At 41.8% G+C, this 24,591-nt stretch overlaps 1 protein-coding gene across 1 annotated transcript in view; it reads left to right on the top strand.

The window, feature by feature from the left end:
- Positions 1–24,591, top strand: part of EIF5B (eukaryotic translation initiation factor 5B) — a 66,810-nt gene that overhangs the window by 10,073 nt on the left and 32,146 nt on the right. The window contains exons 2-10 of the mRNA XM_024213538.1: positions 4,615–4,740; positions 4,819–4,903; positions 5,323–5,977; positions 6,498–6,712; positions 6,949–7,099; positions 9,009–9,107; positions 12,635–12,718; positions 18,900–18,986; positions 24,051–24,346. Of these exons, the coding sequence (XP_024069306.1) occupies positions 4,615–4,740; positions 4,819–4,903; positions 5,323–5,977; positions 6,498–6,712; positions 6,949–7,099; positions 9,009–9,107; positions 12,635–12,718; positions 18,900–18,986; positions 24,051–24,346 (1,798 nt within the window). The remainder of the gene's footprint in view (positions 1–4,614; positions 4,741–4,818; positions 4,904–5,322; positions 5,978–6,497; positions 6,713–6,948; positions 7,100–9,008; positions 9,108–12,634; positions 12,719–18,899; positions 18,987–24,050; positions 24,347–24,591) is intronic.

Genomic DNA, 24,591 nt, shown 5'->3' with positions numbered 1-24,591 from the left:
AATTGGAATTGTATCCCTGTCTTGGGATGCTGGATTTGAAAAAGTACGTTACTCTGGTGTAATTCCATTAATTAACTTTAATGGAGCTGAACTGATGTAAACGAGGAGAACTTGGCCCCTCTTCCATACACTACTTATAAACTCCACTGCTCCAGTTGCTCAGTTCATGCATGGCTGAATAGTTTTTTCTTTTTTCTATTTAATTTAATACTTGCTGACCAAGGGAACAAATCTTTTACATAATCTGAGCTTCAGTCTTCAGATTTAGGCATCATAATTAATTGCACTGTTAAACAATAATAAAATGCCATTTATTTAAATATTTTTGGATATTTTCTACATTTTCAAATATATTGATTTTAGTTACAACACAGAACACAAAGTGTACTGTGTCACTTCATATTTATTTTTATTACAAATATTTGTGCTATAAAAAACGAGAATATTTTTCCATTCACCTTATACAAGTACTGTAATACACTCTTCTTATCATGAAAGTTGAACTTACAAATGTAGAATTATGTACCAAAAAAACTGCACTCCAAAAACAAAACAATGTAAAACTTTAGAGTCTACAAGTGCACTCAGTCCTACTTCTTGTTCAGCCAATCGCTAGGACAAACAAGTTTGTTTACTTTTTCAGGAGATAATGCTGCCTGCTTCTTACTTACAGTGTCACCTGAAAGTGAGAACAGGGGTTCACATGGGACTGTTGTAGCTGGCATTGCAAGGTATTTATGTGCCAGATATGCTAAACATTCGTATGGCCCTTCATGCTTCGGCCACCATTCCAGAGGACATGCTTCCATGCTGATGACGCTCATTAAAAAGTAATACATTAATTAAGTTTGTGACTGAACTCCTTGGGGGAGAATTGTATGTCCCGTGCTCTGTTTTACCCGCATTCTGCCATAATTTCATGTTATAGCAGGCTCGGATGATGACCCAGCACATGCTGTTCATTTTAAGAACAGTTTCACTGCAGATTTGACAAAACGCAAAGAAGGTACCAATGTGAGATTTCTAAAGATAGCTACAGCACTCAACCCAAGGCTTAAGAATCTGAAGTGCCTTCCAAAATATGAGAGGGATGAAGTGTGGAGCATGCTTTCAGACGTCTTAAAAGAGCAACACTCCGATGTGGAAACTACAGAACCCAAGCCACCAAAAAAGACAATCAACCTTCTGGTGGCATCTGACTCAGATGATGAAAGATTGTTGTTGAGCAGAACCCCTCAACAGCATGGACATGTCCTCTGGAAGGATGGTTGAAGCATGAAGGGAATTATTAATCTTTTAACGCATCTTGCACATAAATATCTGGCAACGCTGGCTACAACAGTGCCATGTGAACGTGAACGCCTGTTCTCACTTTCAGGTGATATTGTAAACAAGAAGTGGGCAGCATTATCTCCTGAAAAAGTAAACAAACTTGTTTGTCCTAGCGATTGGCTGAACAAGAAGTAGGACTGAGTCTCTAAAGTTTTACATAGTTTTCTTTAAGTGCAGTTACATTAAAAAAAAAAATCTACATTTGTTAGTTGCACTTTCACAATAAAGAGATTGCACTACAGTACTTGTATGAAGTGAATTGAAAAATATTTCTTTTATCATTTTTACAGTGCAAATATTTGTAATAAAATAATATAAAATGAGCACTGTACAGTTTGTATTCTGTGTTGCAATTAAAATCCATATATTTGAAAATGTAGAATAACTTCCAAAAATATTTAATTTCAATTGTTTTTGTTTTTGTTTTTTTTTTTAAAAAGAGAGAAATGAGCGTGAAATTATTTCACAACATTTTGGGCTCGGAAAACACGTTATGCTTTTTACCTTGTCACTTTTGAATTTTAAGTGTACATCTTGTTAAAAAAAGGCTTAAACTTTTCTTTTCCCAGTGGAGCTCTATAGCTACCAACCTCTGCAGAATCCTAGACTTCTATTTAAAAAACAAAACAACCTCCCTCCCCCAAACTTTCTAGCTTTTACAAAGATACAACCTTCCAAGCATCAACAAAGTGTAAAACTGTTGCAGTGCTGTCATTGTGTGTGTCTGAAGCCAAAATATTATATTGATTCCATAGCATATTTAAACTGAGATAAATATGCTTGAACATCATTTATGGATTTCATGAATCTGAATTGTGATGAACTGTGGTTTCTTAATGACTTTAACATGGAACTTCAAGATTCCAATTGTTGCAAGATGTTGCATCAGAAAAGGGATTTGCTCATAAAGTGTGCTTTTTTTGTTTTGTGGAACTGAGTTCATACCAATACTTAATTTTTAAACCAATTTATCTCCTGCCCTCCCTAACAAGACAAGCCACTGGGATAGATTTCCTTAGGTCACATGTTTACTGGGGATTTTCCACTTTTCTGACTCAATAGCTTGCAACTGCTTGGAATCTTATAAGTAGAAGAGCTATTGGATAGCTCTTCTATAGCTGGTTGAGCAGAGATAGGTGCTGTATCTTTACTTACTTACTTTCAACTTGAAATACTTCCCAGAATGGTGAGTAATGCTTTGATTCCTGTATGCAAGGTTTTGAGGAAATTAATAAACACATTACACTTCAGTAAATGGCTATAATAACGTACATAATTTTGGAACATTCTGTGTTGCAGTTTCTATTTTAATACGTTATGCTAAGTGGGAGTTTTGAGCAGGAAGCCTTTGAGAATTATATCACTTTGCTTTTTGAAGCTAACTGGACTAACAATTTGCTATTTTTATTTCAGAGTGCACTAACTACAAACAAAAATGACTTCCTAGCTAAGATATAACATTAAATCTTTGCAAGCTGATTGTATGACAGTATGATTTGTTAGAGTGCGAATAATTCGAAAGGAAGTGTTGGAAATCTCTGTGCTTGGGATTCCCAAAATTAGACTGAGCAAAACACTATGGAATATGCTATAGGGAACTGCGTGGCACTGGCAGAGAGATGGGCTATATGATTTAAAGGGCCTTTTCTTTCTGTGACTTCTGTGATTGAGTAAGGATGAACCTGTGTACATACCTTGAAGGAAATCATGTTATGTCAGAGAGTCTCAAACTGGGGGGAGTCCCACGAAGGGGTCACGGAATGTATTCTAGAGGGCATGAGAAGCTTTAGGGGGTTTAAAAAAACAAAAAAAGAACTTGCTTGGGTGGCTGAAGAGCAGCAGCGGCTGCTGTCTGGATGCCCAGCTCTGTGTCTGAAGGCAGTGCCGCCGCTGGCAGAAGCGGAGAAGTAAGGGTGGCATGGAATGCTATTGTCACCCTTACTACTTCGCTGGTAGTGACACTGCCTTCAGAGCTGGGACACACAGAATGAGGGCACGATCAAATAAGTTTGAGAACCACTATGTTATGCTTTGGTGATGTAAATGCTAAACGAGAAACTTTACCACTTGTATTTGCATCCTACAAACAATTTTGTTTTTTATTTTTCCTTCGTGGTAAGTAGTGTATATAGCTTTGGGTAGGCTTTCTTTTGAATTTGTTAGAAATTAGTGTTGGGATATGTAAGGGTTAAGTAAAGACATGGAAAACCGTTGGTGTGCTGGCATGGTATCAGAGAGTAGGCACAGGCATGCACTATTCCTTCCCTTAATAGATAAAGTGTTACCCCTTTCCCCTCCCTTCTCCTTGTTAAGAATTGATAAGTGTTGCAGCTGCATAAGAGATGTGGGGATCTAAAGGATACCTTTTGGGTAAAGAAGTGTTATCTCCTCCTCCCTTCCTTTCCCAGCTACATAAGTGAGCCCTAGGTCATGGCCCCTCCCTCCCTCCCCTGAGAACTGCAGATTAAGGGAATTTGTAGCAACAAATTACTGCAAAGAAATGCATTTTCAAGGTAAAGATGTGTGTATAATATGTGTAATGCTGTAATCAGTCAATAGGGGTGGGTATAATCAGTTTCTATTACTTAATAAGGGTTTTTGGGGTGTTGTAGCGAATGTAGGCGTTTACATTCTGACTTACATTACATTCTTTTTATTTAACTAATCCAGTGCTCACTTGACAATTGGGTCAAGAGGAACAAGTATCACAATAAAGAAGCCTGTACTCATATCCACCTTTGGGTCAACCTGCTCCTTTTTCTTCTAACAGTTAGTTTTGGAATTTGGTTATTATACACCTTTTTTACAGAGTTTCTGTTTGTTTAAAAAACTACGGTGGTTCTTGCATAAATGAACATGCATGATACAGATTTTTTTTCCCCTCTCTGATATTTTGGGTGTGTGTATATATCTCCTCAGGAAGGGAGAAGAGAATTGAAGTTACTATGCTTTGGGATTGCTAAACTCAGTCTTCACATTTTGACAGTGCACAATGATATTCGTTGGGATGCAGTGACTTTGCATTGTAGCACAGCCTGATATGTACATTTAGGGAAATTTTAATTGGCTTGTGGAACTGCACTACAAATGCTGTTCCCACATCATTAATTTTAAGATGGCTGGGAGTCTAAATGTCTTATTTTAAATCTACTGTAAGATGAAAAATATATAAAATTTACGTTTCATTCTGAAATGCCTGTGGAAATTGTTAAACGTACTCATCTTGGTGACTTCCTTTTTAATTTGAGCTTTAGTAAAACTGTTTTTTATCTTTCTGTTTAGTGCCAAAGATGATATTGACCTTGATGCTCTTGCTGCTGAAATAGAGGGAGCAGGTGCTGCCAAGGAGCAGGAACCACAAAAATCTAAAGGCAAAAAGAAAAAAGAAAAGAAGAAACAAGAATTTGAGTAAATAATTTTGTCTTTCATTATTGTATTCAATTACAAATAAACAAATACTTACATGATTTTAACTTCTTTCTTTAGTGAAGATGATATCCTAAAGGAGCTGGAAGAACTGTCTGTAGAGGCACAAGGAGGGAAGGTTGACCGAGAACCTGCTTCAGAAAAGGTAAAAGTTGAGGGGTTATTGACAAATAGAAAGCGTTTTGAAAGGGGCAGTTTTTGGGTAGTCAAATCTTTACTCGCAGATTACATAAGTTTTGGTGCTGCTGTATAGTAGGAGGACCTAAATGAAAATTGACTAATATTTTTAAAGTAACGATTGCTTTTAATTACTCTTCTGCATTAGATGCAAACAATGCTAACTTTTAGCTTATACCACTTTTGCACACAGATAAGCATTAGAAAAATGTGACTGATTAAGTAGAGCGTTCTTTATTGTGGTCTGCCTTTAGTTAGTTCAGGTATCCTTTTACTACTACTGAAACTCTAGCCTCAATAAGAGGATTCCTATATGATCTCTGAATTTTGCATTTGAAAACATTTAATTTTCCATGAAAAAATGAAACCTGTGTGTTTGATTACCAGACAGTAGAGAATGACGACCAAGAAATCAGCTTCTCAAAACAGGACAAAAAAAAGAGAGGGAAGAGTAAAAAAATCAGTTTTGACGATGATGACAGTGAAGAAATGGAGGGTAAGGATACAAAATCTAAAAAGACTCAGAAACCAAAAACTGAAACTCACTCTGGCAGTGATGATGATGATTGTGAGATATTCCTTAAGAAAGGCAAAGGAAGAACTCAAAAATCAAATAAAAAGCTGGACCTTTCAGAAGAGGATGAAGCTAACATTAAGAAAAGTAAAGAGAGTACACGAGCAGTGTCCTCAGGTGAGAGTGCCGATGAATCGGACGATTTCTCCCAATCTAAAAAGGGTCAAAAGAAAAATCAAAAGGGAAAGCCCGCTCCTAATGCTGAAAGTGGGGATGAGGAAGAGGAGCCTTCATTCAAAATAAAAACAGTGGCTCAGAAGAAGGCAGAAAAAAAAGAGCGTGAGAGAAAAAAACGTGAGGAGGAAAAAGCCAAACTGAGAAAACAGAAGGAAAAGGAAGAGTTGGAAGCTGGTAAAGAACAGGTAAAACCAAAGGAGGTTCCAAAGAGAGCTGAAGAGGCAGCGTCTCCTGAAGCTATTCCAGCTGCTGCCGCAGGGGAAAAGGGAGAGGCTCCCACAGCAGCAGAAGGTTGGTAATTTTAGGAGAGTAATATTTGATGCAATCAGACTTTTTCCCTTTAACGATTAGTGAGCCAAACCCATGGCAAACCAGTGGTTGTGATTGCAGCTTTTTCCTAAGTCAATAATACTAAAGATACTTAGTAGCTATATATATATATATATATATTTTTTTTTTTGTATGTGGTTCACCCATGGGCATTTTTCCTGGCCTGTACATTGTCCAGGTATAGAGAAAGCAAATGTCACATGGTGAATTCTCACTGTTATATATTTACAGCTCTGTAGTGCAAACATAATTTTTCACCACTTGATAATTCTTAGACATCTATTATATGAACACGTTAGAGTTTTATCGCTATGATTTAAGTGTCAATTTTTTTTTCTTTTTCAGTATGAAATCAGAATCATCAATGTTTCTCAGATCTGGAATTAAGCAAAATGTAGCATTTAAAACCCTACTTAACTATCTGGAGTCCTTTAAAATTGAATTTCTGACACCCCTGAATATCTGTCTTTTTCCTATGTAGCTGATGATAATGAGGGGGACAAAAAGAAAAAAGACAAGAAGAAAAAGAAGGTTGAGAAAGAAGAGAAAGAGAAGAAAAAAGGTCCCAGTAAAGCTACAGTTAAAGCTATGCAAGAAGCCTTGGCTAAGATGAAAGAGGAGGAAGAAAGGGCAAAGAGAGAGGAGGAAGAGCGCTTAAAACGACTGGAGGAACTAGAAGCTAAGCGTAAAGAGGAGGTACTGCATGTGTTCAGATGGGAATGGGTGAGGGGTAGAGAAGTGGTGCACCCCCACTCAGTCTGTTGCAGGATTAGGCCCTTACTATGTATATAGTGAAAACTCACTGAAAGTAGGGGAAGGTCTCCCTTCTTGCCAGCTATAAATTGTAATAAATCCTTGTAGTTTGATAACTAACTCAATAAATCATAAAAATGCATAGTGATATTTTTCCGTATCACTGTTTACTTTCATAGGAACGTTTGGAACAAGAAAGAAAAGAAAGGAAGAAACAAAAAGAGAAAGAGAGAAAAGAGCGTTTGAAAAAGGAGGGAAAACTTTTAACTAAATCCCAGCGAGAAGCTAGAGCCAGAGCAGAGGCTACTCTTAAACTACTCCAAGCTCAGGGTAAGTAGTCTTGTAAAATCTAAACTCTTCTTGTGCACTTATTGCTCAAGGAAAACTTAGCAGATCCTTCTGCTGTCTAGGTCCCATGTTGCTTCAAGCAGAATATACCCAAAAATGCCATGTGTAAAACTACTGTGTTTCTATGGCCAAGAAAAGCAATATTTTTATTTCAGATTTATTAACAATAGTTAAAGTTAGGATTCTGTCACAGGTGTTTTTAGTAAAAGTCAGGGACAGGTTGTGGGCAATAAACACAAATTCACAGAAGCCTGCAATCTTTCCCTGACTTTTACTAAAAATACCGTGGGATGGTGGGACCACAAACAGCGCTGCCAGGGCTTGCAGCTGCTCCAGCTCCTCCACTGCTCCTGCGGCAGAGACTGACTGCTGCTGCTCCAGCCCTGGGAGGGCTGACCCAACCCTGGCTGCTGCTCCAGCGGGCCCAGGGCTGGCCGTGGACCATCTCCCCTGGTCACTGCTCCCAGGGGCTGGCTGCAGCAGGCTTCCGGAAGAAGTCATGGAGGTCCTGGAAAGTCATGGAATCCATGACCTCTGTGAGAGAATCGTATCCTTAACAATAGTTATCCCAGTAGCTCTCCATGGTTGTACAGGTATTAAATATAACCATAAAACCAGAAGGGAAAATTGGCTAATATATTCTATTTTCCACCTTAATCTATACATCAGTTACAGCCAAAAATAAATGCCTATGAAGTATCACTTTCTTGGACATCCCAATCTCAAAGGCCAGAAAAATTAGAGGAGTCTTGCAGCATGTATTGAAAGTAATTTTGGTTCATGGCAGACTAAGGAAGGAAGTGAATTCCAGAGGCGAGATCTCTTGCCTTTAAATCTGGAGGAAACTAGCTTGAGTGCCTCCACTGATCATAACTACATGCTACCTTGCTGAAAGAGAAGCGCTCTCAAGTATTCAGGATTCAAACCATTTAGGGACTCTGGCAAGAGTGTTTGGAATTTTTTTAAATAAAAAAACCTCATTAAGGCCCAGAATTTCTGTACATTTACTGCTGTAGTTTATAACTAACTTTCTCTGGAATCCTGCTGACTCATTGCAAAATTACACACCTCTGTGTAATCTTGTCAGATCTCAAACTTTGCAGCGTTTGGTCTAGGTAATAATTGAGTGGAAGGTATTTAAGAGGAACCTAGGTTGTTGCAGCAAATACTTGTGGTACTTCAGTGGCAATCCTTCCCTCTTGCACTAGGTCAACTTTCTGCTCTCATGCTGAAAGTTAATTTAAAGCAAACGAGGGAAGAGTGCCACTGGAGGTCCCATCTTTCTGATGAGGTAGAAAATGAAGGCACTGATCTTCATTTTTCGCTTATGTCTTGGCACACAATTATGTAACTTCAGAAGCATAATACTTATACCAACAGGAAAAATACTACCTACTTAGCCTTCTTTAAAAGCTTAAGAAAAGAGAGACGGCAGGTAAGAAGCCTAACGGCCCTAAAACAAGGTTTGCTGTTAGGCCAGTTGGAAGTGAATTCCAGAATAGAGGATCCTTTACTGGTGATGCCTTATCACTGCTAAATTTGAAATGTCTATGTTTGTGGGACCAAATGTAAACCTCAGTCAAAAGTTTCAAACCTGGGTACCTAATGTTAGACTCCTAAGCATAAGTGACCTGACCCCTTTTATCCAGAGGTTATGAGCATCCGCAAATGCCACATGAAGGTGCATGTCGTTGGAACTTTCTTGCAAATCAGGCCACTTGGGTGTCTAAATATGCACTTAGCCTAAATTTGTGCAGGTTTGGAAAATTTTGGTCTTTAATTTAATTTAAACCAAATCTTACCTTTATTTTAGTTTGCCAACTTGGTCACTAGTCTACAGGTTAGTTCTATTCATTGTAGTCTTCGAATTGTTCTAATTCTCATTTTGCAGGTGTTGAAGTGCCATCAAAAGATTCTATGCCAAAGAAGAGGCCAATTTATGAAGACAAGAAGAAAAAGAAGCAACAGCAGCAACAGGAAAACAAAGAAGGTGAGAGTATCTTACTTCAGCAAAAAATTCTTCATATAATAGACTAAACTGATTTTCACTTTTTCTTTTCACAATTTCTTTTTTGCTATTACTCTTGATCAGTGTTTCCCAAACTTGGGACGCCGCTTGTGTAGGGAAAGACCCTGGCGGGCCAGGCTGGTTTGTTTACCTGCCCCGTCCGCAGGTCCGGCCGATCGCGGCTCTCACTGGCCGCGGTTCACTGCTCCAGGCCAATGGGAACTGCAGGAAGCGGTGTGGGCCGAGGGACTTATTGGCCACCGCTTCCAGCAGCTCCCATTGGCCTGGAGCAGTGAACCGCGGCCAGTGAGAGCTGCGGACGGGGCAGGTAAACAAACCAGCCTGGCCCGCCAGGGGCTTTCCCTACACAAGCGGCATCTCAAGTTTGGGAAACACTGCTCTTGATCATTGACTCTAATACAGCTTCATTTTCTTGTTCACTAGCCATATTGGTAATAAAAAGGTGTATTGAAAAGCAAAAAAGGCTTTTGTCCTCCAATCTTATTTAATCTTTTTATTACTGACCTTGGCCCAAAAAGTGGGAGTGTGCTAATAAAGTTTGCGGATGACGCAAAGCTGGGAGGTATTGCCAATACAGAGAAGGACCGGGATATTATACAGGAAGATCTGGATGACCTTGTAAACTGGAATAATAGTAATAGGATGAAATTTAATAGTGAAAAGTGCAAGGTCATGCATTTAGGGATTAATAACAAGAATTTTTGTTATAAGCTGGGGACTCATCAGTTAGAAGTAACAGGAGGAGAAGGACCTTGGAGTATTGGTTGATCATAAAATGACTATGAGCCGCCAATGTAATATGGCCGTGAAAAAAGCTCATGCGGTCTTGGGATGCATTAGGCAAGGTATTTCCAGTAGAGATAAGGAGGTGTTAGTACCGTTATACAAGGCACTGGAGAGACCTCATCTGGAATACTGTGTGCAGTTCTGGTCTCCCATGTTTAAGAAGGATGAATTCAAACTGGAACAGGTACAGAGAAGGGCTACTAGGATGATCCGAGGAATGGAAAACCTGTCTTATGAAAGGAGACTCAATGAGCTCGGCTTGTTTAGCCTAACCAAAAGAAGGCTGAGGGGAGATATGATTGCTCTCTATAAATAGATCAGAGGGATAAATACCAGGGAGGGAGAGGAATGATTTAAGCTCAGTACCAATGTGGATACAAGAACAAATGGATATAAACTGGCCATCAGGAAGTTTAGACTTGAAATTAGACGAAGGTTTCTAACCATCAGAGGAGTGAAGTTCTGGAACAGCCTTCTAAGGGGAGCAGTGGGGGCAAAAGACATATCTGGCTTCAAGACTAAGCTTGATAAATTTATGGAGGGGATGGTATGAGGGGTTAGCCTAATTTTGGCAATTAATTGATCTTTGACTATTAGTGGTAAATATGCCCAATGGCCTGTGATGGGATGTTAGATGGGGTGGGATCTGAGTTACTATAGAGAATTCTTCCCTGAGTGTCTGGCTGCTGAGTCTTGCCCACATGCTTAGGGTTTAGCTGATCGCCATATTAGGGATCGGGAAGGAATTTTCCTCCAGGGCAGATTGGCAGAGGCCCTGGGGGGTTTTTGCCTTCCTCTGCAGCGTGGGGTATGGGTCACTTGCTGGAGGATTCTCTGCACCTTGAAGTCTTTAAACCATGATTTGAGGACATGATTTGAGGTCAATGGCTCAGACATAGGTTAGGTTTTTTGTTTTTTTTGCCGGAGTGGGTGGGTGAGATTCTGCGGCCTGCATTGTGCAGGAGATCGGACTAGACGATCATATTGGTCCCTTCTGACCTTTAAAGTCTATGAGTTTATATACATCATGAAGGCTCAGTAGATGGTGGCATGAATTTATAGCTTGAGTTTTTAACTTTTTAAACATCAGGGATTATAGTGTTCTAAATTTACTGATATTTCTGAAGTGAAAAAGCAGTTAAGCTTTATTCTAAAGAAATAAGAGACTATTTGATTTATTTTTGTGCCCTTTATCAATGAACCTGTAAAGTGTGCCAGGTTACTGATTCAGAAGAAAATCTTTTTTGCGTTCTGAAAACTGGTAAATGCTGACTTTTAAAATCTCTTAGATCTAGTTATTTGTATAATTATTAGAACTTTTGAGCACATAAAACATAACTTTTGCAGTACAAACTTGAGAAATTAACTCCCTTTATTCAGGGAAAATGGGTGTACTCTAGCATGTGTCACTCCTTTGGCACTCTGCTCAAAATGACACTTTCATTGTGGTCCATGGATGGGGCTGCAAAGTTATTGCCGTGCACTTCCTTTGATCCCTAATGATCGTCCACTGATGACCATGAAAGATTTGCACAAAGATTGAGGATAGCATATGGCTTTTAATTTTTTTTTTTTTTTAAAACCCTATAATCTTCAGTTAATAAAACTACTGTCCTGTGGGAGAAAATGATGCAGTTCCTGGTTAGGGCCAGCACTCTTTGCCTTTTGGCCATTTCCACATGCAGTTTCCACCTTATGATTTTCAAGCACAATTACAATAATTGTGTTTGCAGATTAGGGACACAGTTGTATACTTACATAGTCTGCAAATCTGATTCGTATCCTTAGGTTTAAGGGAGAACACCCTATTGAAGGTAAAAGGGGGTTGATGCCCTCTGTGAGCTTTTTCAAAGACAATGCTATATCAGTTGTACTTTTTGTTTTGAACACAATCTTTCCGACTAATTGCCAGAAACTTTCATCTTCCATAAAATAAATATAATGAGGGCAGGTGCTCACATTCTGAAACATTGGAGTCTGTCAGAGCGCCTGGATATAGATATCTGATGGATTGCATGTAGCTAAATGGTTGACATTCCTGCTTTATAGTTCTCCTGTAGTTACGATTGTTACAGCTTTTTCAGCATAATATCAATAATATGCCAAAAGAGTTTTAAGTGAAATATGGACACACCTTTAACATCTAAAACATTCTTTTTTTCTTTTTTTTAATCATGCTGAACTGTAACTAGCCATTTTTCCTTTGTGAGAAGGATAGTGCTTTGATAATTAAGAAAGTAATCATCAATTTAAATTACTTTTTAGTAATGATTTATTTTCTCTTTTTTTGGTTGGGGAATGGCGAGAGATCTGATAACTTATTTGTATTATCACATCTTATTGTATGTTTCTGATAATGCAGGGAACTCTGAGATGAACCTTGATTTTTTTTTTGAATGGGTGGTAATCCTGTTTAGCCAATAATTGACCCAACATTTGTCCACTTTCAAGCTACTTTATGTTGTTTGAGAATGCATAGCTTTGGGAGCTGCTTGTTTAACCTTCTGTTTTAGATCAACAGGTTCATGCATTTTGGTTTCATCTTCCTAAAATGTAGTGGTGGTTTTGTTTTCTTGGTAATAGTTTGGCTTTAAAATGGTATCCAGTGGTAAAATGTCTCTAACCAAGTTGATAGTATCCCTCTAGGCATTATTCTTAGAGACAGTATAGCAGTGATTTTGTTTATTTCCTTGCAATATCAGAAACCATGGAGGTGACCTCCCCAACTGAAGAAGTTGTCGAACCAGTTACACCAGTACAAGAAGAGATTCTTCTTTCAGAACCAGGTTGGTAGTAATATTAAACAATCAACTAAAACAATTAATAAAGCATATGTTGCCTGGCATAGTCATTTAAAATATTCTCAATTAGAAATTTCAGAAACCTCTCACCTGCACTACTGGGAGAGTTGGAGCCAGAGAGGGTTTTTTTGGTCCTCTCATTGTCAAGAGGACTAGATTCCAAAGGATTTTGTTTTCACAAATGCTGAGCAGTTTAGTTTCCCAAGCCAATCCATACAAACAGGTGAAGAGCAGGAATGTACTCCACTGGTGTGCAGAAAACAATGCTTTTAAGATGTGGCCTTTGTAATGGGAAGTATTAAACTCATGATTGTCCTTTTACTAAGTGATCCACCTTAACATTTTTGATGAGTAATAGAGTGAGGATAATAAACAAAGAGCCATGCTTTAAGCAGCTTGCTACATTTTTTAAACTTGCTGCTGCAACACATCCTGGTCCATAGTCCTTAGTATGGAGGACTAGGAATTTTATAACCACTCCACATCTCCCTTTTTTTATAATAAAAAAATTTAAAACTGAAATTATAAATCAATGTATATACACACAATTCACAATAAATTTCAAATTCCTTAAAACTATTTATATTACTGCGTCCACTTATGAATTGCATTTCAGTAGTCCTGAGGATTATTCTAAAGATCAAGTGTTTGAAAGAGTCCGATTAGTCTTCCAGACCACGTTCTCTCATCTTTTGAGTTTGTGCATGGAGTCCCCCTGTGGAGGAGAGAGACCTCCTGACAGAGTAACTGCAGGTCCCAGATCCTCTTTGTTGTGTTTGGAAATGTTGAAGATGAATCCGATACCTCTGGAGAAGTCTTTTTGGAATCTCCACCCTTTAGGATCTGAGAGCTTCTGACAAGTTCTGAACAATTCCAAATATCAGGGAGTTTTTGAGCCAAACTTTGTTCCCTGGTCTCAGTTCAGGTAGTTTTTCTTTTCAGTGCCAAACATAAAAATTCAGCAGTAACAAAACTTCAATTTCAGCATCCCATTTTAAAATTCCTTCGGGTTGGGCCACTTAAGTTTAAGCTGCATTGGTGCCACAGGTAAAGGTGTCCTTAGTCATTTTCCTATCAGAAGTTCTATAGGAGAAAGTCCAGATGCAAGTTTTGTTGACCAGCCAGGAGTGCTTTATATGGGTCGACTGATTTTTGCAGAAGTTGTTTTAACTGCTTTCTCCATCCCCCTGTTACTCTGGAGGGTAATGTGGACTACTTGCATGATGATCAAAATCAAAGTCCTAATGCTAGGAAGGTTTCAGAGGTAAATTTAGGCCCATTATCAGACATGAGGACTTCAGGAACTCCACATCTTGCAGATACTGATTTTAGTTTTTGGATGATATGTGCTGAAGAGATCTGTACAAGTATAGCCAAATCAATATAACTGGAGAAGGAACTGAATACAAAAACGTATGTATGTCTTTTTCCTGAAAAACAAATCTGTGACTATCTGCTGCCAAGGTCTGTCATGTGTCTTAGTAGAGAGTAATGGTTCTGGTGTGGGTTTTTTTGTTTTTTTCATTTCCCCCCTTTTTATGTATCTCGCAGCCATCTACAAAGGTCTGAATTTGCCTATTCAGACCAGGTCTCTATATGGATTGTTTTGCTTGTGTTCTGCACTTGTTTATACCTTGCTCTCCTCCATGGATTTTGGAGAGCATCCCTTTCTCAAGTACCATAGTGCTAAGAATACTCTGTCCTTTCAGAAGCAGGCCATTGGCCATGTGTGAAAATCATTTACATCCTGCCAATGTGGTGTTAGGTCTGTTGGAAGTTGACTCCTTCAAACTCCCCTCCCCCCCACCCTCTTTGGCAAGTCTCATCCTTTAATTTTTCATCTCTGTTTGCTAAAGTTGGCTGTCAGACAAGGTCAGTGTAGACTTTGACATCTTTCTCTAAAGCTGTTTCTTCTTCTTGGTGGCTGCTGTAGCCTATAGGATGGTTCAAGTTAAGAAATAAGAAGTTGGAGCCTAAATTAACCTAAACATCATTGTTAGATGTAGTATCAGAAATTGAAGTTGTTAGTGTGAGAATTTAGAGATAAGTTGGAGAGAGTGTGTTATGGGAAAGTAAGAGTTAGCAAGGACATGACCCAGGGTTATGTTACTGTTATGTTTTTGGTTATAGCTGGCTTAATGTGTAAAGAGCCAGTAAGAAGGTGGTAGAAATACAATTATGGTAAAAGGCCATTTAATGTTAATTAGTGGTATAATAGAATATAAAAAGAGCCATGTTGCTAAATTGCAGGAAAGCTCCAATTTATATTTTTTTAAAAAGGTCCCATTAGTTTCCAGGATTATAAGGCTATACTTCACTCTGTTATCAATAGATTGATCACCCCATTGATACACTTCATCTTTGATAGTAAGTATAATTGTGGTATTATGTAAGTAATAACTGCATGCTTATTTGCTTAACTAATCATTTTTTCTTTTAATAAAGTTTGATTGTATCATTCAAAGTGACACCTAGTGTTCCTTTACTGAATAAATTTTCTGTAACTGGCCTGGAAGCTTGAACCTCAAAACTAAATTGAGTTTTACTGCAGCATTATCTTTAACAGCTTAATATTAATTGGGAACATTTCAGCATAAGGGTTACAAAAGATTACAGTGCTCAATTTGGGCTCTAGACAGAGCATATGCTGCAGCGCTTTCCCTGGTATGCGGTCAGTGTTGGGGAAACAAATCACATCAGCTGTAGTAGAAATCTTTGAATCAAAGAGGGAAGGTTAATCCTGTTGGTTTTGAACCCAGTAATACCTCTAAGGGCTTGTGGGCTGTTTCCATGTTAAAATTCAAGCCAAACGGATATGGACTGAGCTGTTCACAGGCCCAAGTGGCTGCTAGAGCTTCCTTTTCCACTGGAGCAAGACTATGAACTGCAGTAATAAATCTCAGCTGTTTTCCCCCTTCTTCCTGGCACCTCCTATTAAATTTGGCCCTTTCATATATTCTATTGTCTGCCCATGAAATGGGCATCAAAAGCCTCTTTCACTTTGAAGTATTCTTTCTTTTCCTCATCAGTGAGGGGTAGAAGACATAGGATACCATCAGCAGCACTACCCAAGGCAAATATCAGGGCATTTACCTAGTATTCTTATGCTTTCCCTGTTAAGCCAAAAGTCATCTGGAATTGTTCCATTCTCCTGATCTGACAAGGCTAGTGCCTGAGTTTCCAAAATCAAACTTCTTTAACAGAGCCATTTGTGCTATGGACTCCATTGCTGTGCTGAGACAGGGCTTTGCCTCCTTCCTACTGTAGCTTTCATAGGTCTCTTCCCTGATTTTCCACTTTCCCCATTCACTCACCATTCTGACAGTCTGGGGGTCTTTTCTTTCCTTTACTCCTCCTGTAGAGAGATTCGCCTCGTTCTGACCCCATGTGGTGTGAAGACATAAACCCAGAGAGCCATGCTTGAAGCAGCAACTAGAGAACTTCCTCAGTGGGAAGTTCCTACGTTTATTAAGCTCCCCACTGCAATCCATTCTGGTCCTCTCTGCTAACTGTGGAGGACCAGGAGCTCTATAACCACTCCACGATAGATACATGTGCTCTTGAAATTCTTCCATAATGTCAATATTCTCCCCAGTAGATCCACCTAAGTGTGCTGGGGTATTGAAACTACTACTTTATTGCTTATGATTGTACAGAAACCTGAGCAGCTGTACTCTTCTGGGGAAAATATTTGTTTCTTATTAAGCCTCTGGTTCTTGAAAAGGAGGTTCAGGTTCAAACAATACATTGTTTGAAACAGGGCTGGCACTGATGAAAAACTTTCAGCTTTGTGAGAGCTTGACTTAGTTTTTGGTGGGCATTATACATCTGGAATACAGCAAATAAGAGTTTCAGATCAATTTTTTTCACTGCCCTCTCTGTTGTAGACTGAGCTGTATCCCACTCACCATAAAAGATAATGGGTGGCTGTGAGGGCTCCAAGACTCTGAAATTTGCTTCTCCTCTTGGTCTGAAATAGCCCAAATTTGATGTATTCAGTGGTGTTACAGCTATGTCAGTTCCAGGAAATAACATCCTGGGACTGACACGGCTACATTACCACATCAAAAAACAAAAAAACCCAAACCCCACCTTGTCTTTCTAATAGCCCAAATTTGGCGACCTTACGGACACTCTACAAAAAAAAATCTATTTAATAGGGTTTTTGGAAAGGGCTGAAACGATAAAAGGTGGGAAGGAATCTCTATAGGTGTGTGTCTGTCTGATTTCTTGTTGGAATGATTATTTTAATATTACTGGGGTTTTGTTATGTTGTATAACTAATGTCTTAAGGTGTACAGAGCTTTGAATAAGCATCTCTTCTTTTGCCATTTTAAATCTAAATAGGCATATAACCCCCCCCCTCCAAAAAAAAACCCAACAACAACAAAAAACCCCACAGCTCACCATGGGACCAAAATCTTCTTTTGCTTATCTTTGGTACCTCTCTTTACTCCGGAGGGCATTCTGTGCCAAAAAATTAATTAAAAATTCTGTGCACAATATTTTAAAATTCTGCAGGTTTTATTTGTTGTTCAATAAATGCAGAGGCTCCAGCATGGCAGTGGGGAGCACAGGCCACTTGCAGCACAAAGGTGGGAGATCACCCTGCAGGCCCTCCCGCCTCCCAAAACCCCCACCCCGGGACAATGACTCAGTGGTGAGGCTGCACCCAACCCTTATACAGCACAAGGCCTGGGCTTGCCCCAGAAACACCTTGGGGCCATGCTCCTCCGCACCAGGAAGGATCCAAGTCTGGAGGGGCTCCGTATGGGGGGGATCCAGGTGTGGGGTGAGAGGACTCCGTGTGCATGCAGCTCAGAGGGGGGTCTAGGGGTGGGGGAAATCTGGATGCACAGAGGCTCAGTGCGGGGTGGTTCCAGGTGCAGGGGCAATGGGACTCTGCAGGAACTTCCAGGTGAAGGTGGTTGGGTCTCAGCGGAGAGATCTGGGTGTGGGTGTCTCAGAGGTGGGGCTGGGTGCTGGGGAAGTGAGGCTTGGTGGGGTGGGGGTCTGGGTGCAGCTAGTTGGGGGTTAGTGGCATGGGAGTCTGGATGTGAGGTGCAGGGGGTGGGGGTCTGGAGGTAGGGGGTTCAGTGGGGTGGGGTTCAGGGCTAGGGGGGGTTCTGGATGTACCAGGTGAGGCTTGGCAAGGGTGTCTGAATATGGGAGGTCCAGATGCACGGGGGTGGGTGGATGGGGGAGCAGCTCTCTGTACAGTGATGGGGGGAGGATGCTGAGCTTCCTGCAGCTGGGAGAGGTTTCTGGGCATGGGTCTGACACAGCCCCAGTAACTCCTTGCAGGGGAAGAGGAAGTCTCATCCTCTCCTGTCTCCAGCTCGGACTAGCAGCTGATCCTGGCTCAGGGTAGGAGCCACTGGCTGTGGTGTCCCTAGCCCTGTGGTGATTTACCTCTCTGCTGGCTGCTCCGGGTGCCTGAAACGATGTACCTGCGCTGCTAGGGAATGGTGCATGACTGCTTTTGCAGCTTCCCTTTGCTTCCCTGACAGCCATTTTTCTGCGGGGAAGCAAAGAAATCTGCGGGGGACATGAATTCTGTGCACGTGCAGTGGCACAGAATTCCCCCAGGAGTATCTCTTACATGTGGATAATTATTAATTGGGGACTATTCTATTAAGGACATGTGGCTCTTGACACAGGTGCATGTGATACAGCAGCCAAATACTAGACTAACAAAGAAATCTTGTGCAAAGAGCAGAGGCCTTTAGAGATGAGTTCTCTGAGATGTAAGCAAGCTTTTTTGAATAGGTAAGGACTATCACAAATTCATTAGTAGGATGGATCTGTTACCCAAAATGCTGGATTGTATGATCTCACAAAAGGAGAGTGGATTTATTTCTTGGGGGCATAATATGTTACTGAGGACTACTACATAGACTAGCATGTCTTATTGTCCGTTTCCCCCCCCCCCCCTTTAACCCATAATGAATTCTCTGGGGAGCTCCGCAACACTAGAATCTGTAAATTCTAGAGCTACTCTGTAATGCTAGTTTTGTGAGCTTAAAAGAGTTAGTTGCCACTTTGCCATAAGAAAAATAAGTCTCAAAATTTTCATTTTGGTCATCTGCTGGTATTTCTTGCACTTTTATATAACATGGATATTGTAATCCTAGTGAAGATTTATTCATATATGGAATTCTTTCAGTTTCAGAAGAAAAGGAGGAAGAAGAAATGGCAGATGCGGGTTTGGATGACTGGGAAGCGATGGTCAGTGATGAAGAGAGAGAAAAAGGTGGGTGTGTGAGAGTAAATAGAGCTTTGGTAGTGTTTTTATATCCAGGTCAAGTTTAACATTGTTAGTTAACAGTATGTGCTGATTATTATGACCACATCAGATCCATCTACCTATCTCTAGTTAGAGAATTGTCTCTCTTCCTTCTCTCCCTCCCCCCCCCCCCCCAACCAGGAGAAAAGGAGGTGAAAGATAAAGCAACTGTGATAGGGTATGAGTTTAAGATTTTTATCCTGATTGACAACTTTTAGAAATTATTCAAAATCCTGTCCAGTGAGTGACTTCGTTGGTGTTTGTGTGTTTGCGGTGGTGGTGGTGAGGGGACTTAGGTTTAGATTCACAAAGCGATTTAGATGTGGGGACACTGATTGTCTTTGCGCCTGGGAAATAACTGCGATTCACAAACCCTGAGTGAGTTTGGTGCCTAGGCTCCCTATACAATGAATGGGGAGAGACAGGTTCCTCACAATGGGATTCACAAAAGCTTGGTGGCTCCTTGCCTGAGGTACCCAGTGGGAGATGCCAAGGTTAGGAGTGTGTACTAAGCCTTGCCCCCTCTCAGAGATAGGGTCCTAAGTCCAGGCTTCAGGGAGGTGCCTCCCTTTGCTTGGGATTTTCAGCTGCAAACCCTCTCTTGTTGTTAGGCACTTACACTGTTTTTCACAAGAAGGCCAGGAATGGGAGAGGAGGAGGATGACCTCCTTCAGAACTTCTAGCTAGTGGTTAGTGTGCCCACCTGGGGCATGAGACACCCCCCAGTTCAAGTTCCCCTTCTGCTTGAACAGCAGAAACCAGTTCAAATCCTATCCAACACTTCTCAGGTGAGTGAGTGCCCTTACCACTGAGCTATGGGATTCTGATGTAAATTATTAGTAAATATTAGTGAGGGGCTCCCTCACTCTCCTATTGAAGCTGTTCCACTGTAGATAAATAATGAAAGAATCATGTCTGTGTTGCTCTACCCTGTAGCATTGCTCTCTTGTTTCCTATCTAGAAGGAAGGATTCTGCCAAATACAGAATTCTCCCCACTTGGCTACCTTTTCACGAGTGTAGAGTACATATTCCCGGGATCCTACATTGGGCCTCTGTGCTTCAGTGGAAGTAGCTGTCTTGAGCTCCCACTGAGAATAGCTATGAAGTGGCTGGCTTGATGCATTGAACTGGCATATTTGTGGGCAGTCAGCAGGATAGCAACAAGCTGTTCACATATTGCCTGAGCAGCTGTAGAGGTGATTTATGCAGCAATGATGGAGTTGCCTTCTTCAGCTGCCCAGTCCTTGGGACATTGGCAGAGGCTAAATACTTGGGAACAATTCCCAGTATCCAAAGCAGTCCTAGTCAAACCATGACTGTTAATTCTTGTTTTCTCTTGGGGGATGTGGCACCCCTTGGCAACAAGCTGTGGGACCCTCTTCAAAGCCACATCTGTTGCGGATGGGGTAGGCTGGGGTGTTTGTGCCCGCTTGTGATGTTGATATTTACCATCTGAGGGCACAAAGGGAGCATAGCCCCAGCCATGTCAGTTCTTTCACTGCAGAGAGCAGAAGGGGAGCCTCTGCCTCTCAGCCGTGATACCTAAATCCTTAGGGTTACCCCTAAAGATGTGGTCTAGCAGTAAGAGTCGTACCCCATCACAGGCAGACATCCTTGTGGTACTGGACTGTTTGTTGCACCTCCAGTCCCAAGGTCTTGTTAGTCTCTCTGAAAGTCCACTTTACTGCTTTCTTAGCCAATCACCAGCCAGTGGAAGGAAAAATATATTCCCATCCCACAGTAGTCAGATTTTTAAAGGATTTACTAATAATTTCCCCAGCAAGAGAAACATTCACATTCCTTGGATTTAAATTTAGTGCTCACCAAGTTAAGGGGGGTCTCCCTTTGAATCTCTCAGGGATGTTCCCTTAGAAAACCTGTCTTTGAAAACAGCATTCTTTAGAGCAACCACACCAGTGAGAAGAGTTGATGAGCTCTAAGCTCTAGTGATTACTCCTCCCTGTGCAGTAGTGCCCAAAGAAAGTGGTGCTTAGACCTCACAATAGCTTCCTGTCTTAAGTGGTATCTGGCTTCCACCTTAGCTTATTTTCCTCTTATGTTCTTTGACCAGTGATATTCAGACCTCAGAGGTTCAGGAGCCAAATTAGCAATCAACATTACCCAAAAGAGCCACAGTAGTGTGAATTTATTGTTTCATTGACTATAGCACTATATATTCATATTTAAACAGTATGACAAGGAAAATATTTAGGTTTGCAAAATGACTGACCAAGTATTACTATTTTATCAACTACAGTTGGCTAATAACATAGTAAAAGCATCCTGATTGGTTAATAACATAGTCTGGTTAATAGTTAAATCACAGTGGTTTAATATCATGTGCTGCCAAGAGCCACATTAAAGAGTTATTTGTGGCTCATGAGACGACCGTATGCCTATCCAGGGGAAATAAATTGTCATACTTTATAAGAAAAAAGAGCCCTTTGTTTTTACCTCAAGTAAACAAAACCCATTAGACAGGCATGTGGGTAAAGCTGTCAGGGAGAGCCTGTCTCTACACAGGTTATCTGAGTTATATAGAACTCGAAGGACCAGTATCTTACAGGGTTGAGGACTTAGGGCATGGCTACACTTGCAGTTGTAGAGCGCTGGGAGGTAAACCAGCCTTTGGACACCGCTGCAGGGAAAACGCTGCCAAGTGTTTACACTCTCAGCTGGAAGCGCACTGGAGTGGCCACATTAGCAGTTCTTGCAACGCCACAAAGAGCAGTGCATTGTGGTAGCTATCCCAGCATGCAAGTGGCTGCAACATGCTTTTCAAATGCAGGGGGTGGGGTGAAGTGTGACAGGGAGTGTGTGTGTATGTTGGGGGGAGAGAATGGGTTTTTGGGGGGCTGAGAGTGTGTCAGCATGCTGTCTTGTAAGTTCAGACAGCAGCAGACCCCACCCCCCCCCCCCCCGGCCTCCTCCCCTCCCCCGGACCCCCGCACCCCCCCCCCCCCCCCCCCCCGTGCGCCTCTCTCACTCACTCAAAGCAAGCAGCATTCCTTTGTCCCGGAGCAGATAAGCATGCCGGCTGTCAGAAACGGGCTTTGAAAGGGCATATCCGCATTCCTACAGCGAGTTCAAAACAATGACAAGAGTGGCCACTTGACTTAAGGGGATTATGGGATGTTTCCGGAGGTCAATCAGAGCGCAGTAATGCAACACCTCGTTCACACTGGTGCCGCGCTCCAGCGGGGGCGCAGCAAACGTTATTCCACTCTCCGAGGTGGAGTACCAGCAGTGCTGTAGCCGCAGAGTCACAGCGCTCTACGTGCCTTGCCAGTGTGGACGGGCAGTGAGCTAATGTGCCCAGGGCTCCTTTATTGCTCTGTAACTCGCAAGTGTAGCCAAGCTCTTACTTGACTAGAGACACTGCAGCTTGTGTGGAATATGTTAAGCACAACTCACTAGTGGAGTTACGTAGAGCAATGTGAAGTTTGGTGTGTCCCACCTCCAGGCACTGCTCTTTATACTTGCATCATGATCCAGTGGTCTGTTTGGGAGAATGGTTCAACAGTGCGTAGCTTGGGATAAACTCCTCACCCAGATTCCTCCTGGGCAGTACTATTTGCTAGTCTCCCATGAGTAGGAAAGCTCAGAGGACCCTGAAGAAAGAGGTTGCTTGCTAGTAACTGTTGCTCTAAGTCTACTCTATGTATCCACACTTCCTGCCTACCACCTCCTCTGTCTGAGATTTCTTTATGTACTTAGGACTCTGGTTTAAGAGAAGGAATTAAGAGGGTTGGGGGTGCACTCGCTTACACAGCCTCAGACTTCAAATGTCAGCAAGGAAGGATCCAAGTGTGGAGGGGTTTAGTGTGGGGGGGATCCAGGTGTGAGTTGAGAGGGTTCTGTGGGGGGCAGTCTGGGTGCGGGTGGCTCAATGGAGGATCTGGGTGCAGGAGGGATCTGGCTGCACAGGGCTTGTTGGGGGATTCTGGGTGTAACGGTAATGGCACTCTGCAGGGGGATCCAGGTGAAGGTGGTTGAGGCTCAATGGGGGTGTGTCTGGGGCGGGGAATAGAGCTGGGTATGGGGAGGGCTCAGTGGGGGGTCCAGATGCTGGGGGAGAGGGGCTCAATGCGGTGTGGATCCAATGCAGCTGGTTGGGGCTTGGTGGGGTGGGGATCCGGGTACGGGAGGCTTGATGGGATTTGGGCTGATCTGGGTGGGGGGAGGGAGGAGGAGGGTGTTCTGAATGTGAGGGGGTGGCTCTGGCTATGAGGGGGTCTGGATGCATGGGGGTTGGGTGGATGGGGGAGCAGCTCCCTCTACAGGGATCCCTTCCCCTGCCTCTGAGGAACAATGGGTGCAGGAAGCGGGGGAGGGGGCAGTTTGCAGAGCTTCCGGCGGCGGGGGGGGAAATCTGGGGGGGGGTCTGACCCAGATACCATGCGGGGGGAGAGGAAGTCTCATCCTGCCCATCCAGAACTAGCAGCTGAGCCCGACGCAGGGTAGGAGCCACTGGTCTTCCCCAGTCCCGCCCCCTGCCCCTCAGTGACTTACCTCTCTGCCAGCTGCCCTGAGCACCCAAAACATACTGCTGGGGAGGGTCGCACTCTTGTGGCTTCCCTTTGCTTCCCCATCAAAGTCATTTTTCCGCAGGGAAGCAAAGAAATCTGTGGGGGACATAAATTCTACACAAGTTCTTGCCTGCACTGACTGCATGTGAATTTATAAGTGAAGTGCGTGGTGTGTAATTGAATAGAGACATCTTATTACTCCAGGTATTTGGAAAAGGGCTCGTTAGGTCAGCAGGGATCATTCTTGATGGGTGCACTGACTGTATTGCAGTGCTTTGTTTTGATTTTTCACGTTTGCTGCTTTGACTGGCTCTAAATTTAGAAGTTTATTCCCATACTTAGTGCAGCTGAATTATTCCTTCACACAGATAAAACAAAATTAGTCCATGTTCTGTTTATACAATGAAACCTGATCTCAGTTACTACTTCTCTTTATGGTGGTTTTTGGGGATGTGATCTTGACAGAGTATTTTACTTCAGTTTTATCTCTCCTCTTGCCAGAGGTAAAACCTGTCCACATTGAAGTCAAGGAACACAATGAAGTGGAAGAGGAAGATGAGGAAGAGGATGATGACGAGGAGGAAGAGAGTGAAGAGTCTGAAGATGGAGAAAGTGAGGGAAGTGAAGATGAAGATGAAAAGACTTCAGATGAGAGAGAAACAGAGTCTCAAGCTGTTGGAAAACAATCGGTAGAGAAAAAGCCAAGCAAAGAAATAAGCTCCGATTCAGAATGTGATTCTGATGATGATCGTACAAAAGAAGAGCTTCTTTATGACAAAGCTAAGCGGAGAATTGAGGTATCTAGATGCAGCTTTGTCTCGCGAAGCTTATCTGTGTGGCATGAAAAATCTTGGGGATTTTAGTGGATGTTCAACCATACTTGTCTAAATTACTTTAAAAATAATACTGTGTCATAACTTCTAATCTATGAGTGGGCAAAGTAATATCTTTTATAGGACCGCTTCTGTTGGTGAAAGAGACGAGCTTTTGAGCTTACACAGAGCTCTTTTTCAGGTCTGTGTAAGCTCGAAAGCTTGTCTTT

The sequence above is a fragment of the Terrapene carolina genome, unplaced genomic scaffold (genome assembly GCF_002925995.2).
Source record: "Terrapene carolina triunguis isolate 2854851 unplaced genomic scaffold, T_m_triunguis-2.0 Scaffold21, whole genome shotgun sequence".
Taxonomy (NCBI): Eukaryota; Metazoa; Chordata; order Testudines; family Emydidae; genus Terrapene; species Terrapene triunguis.
The sequence above is the reverse complement of the archived record's forward strand: the minus strand, read 5'-3'. Positions and strand labels throughout refer to the sequence as shown.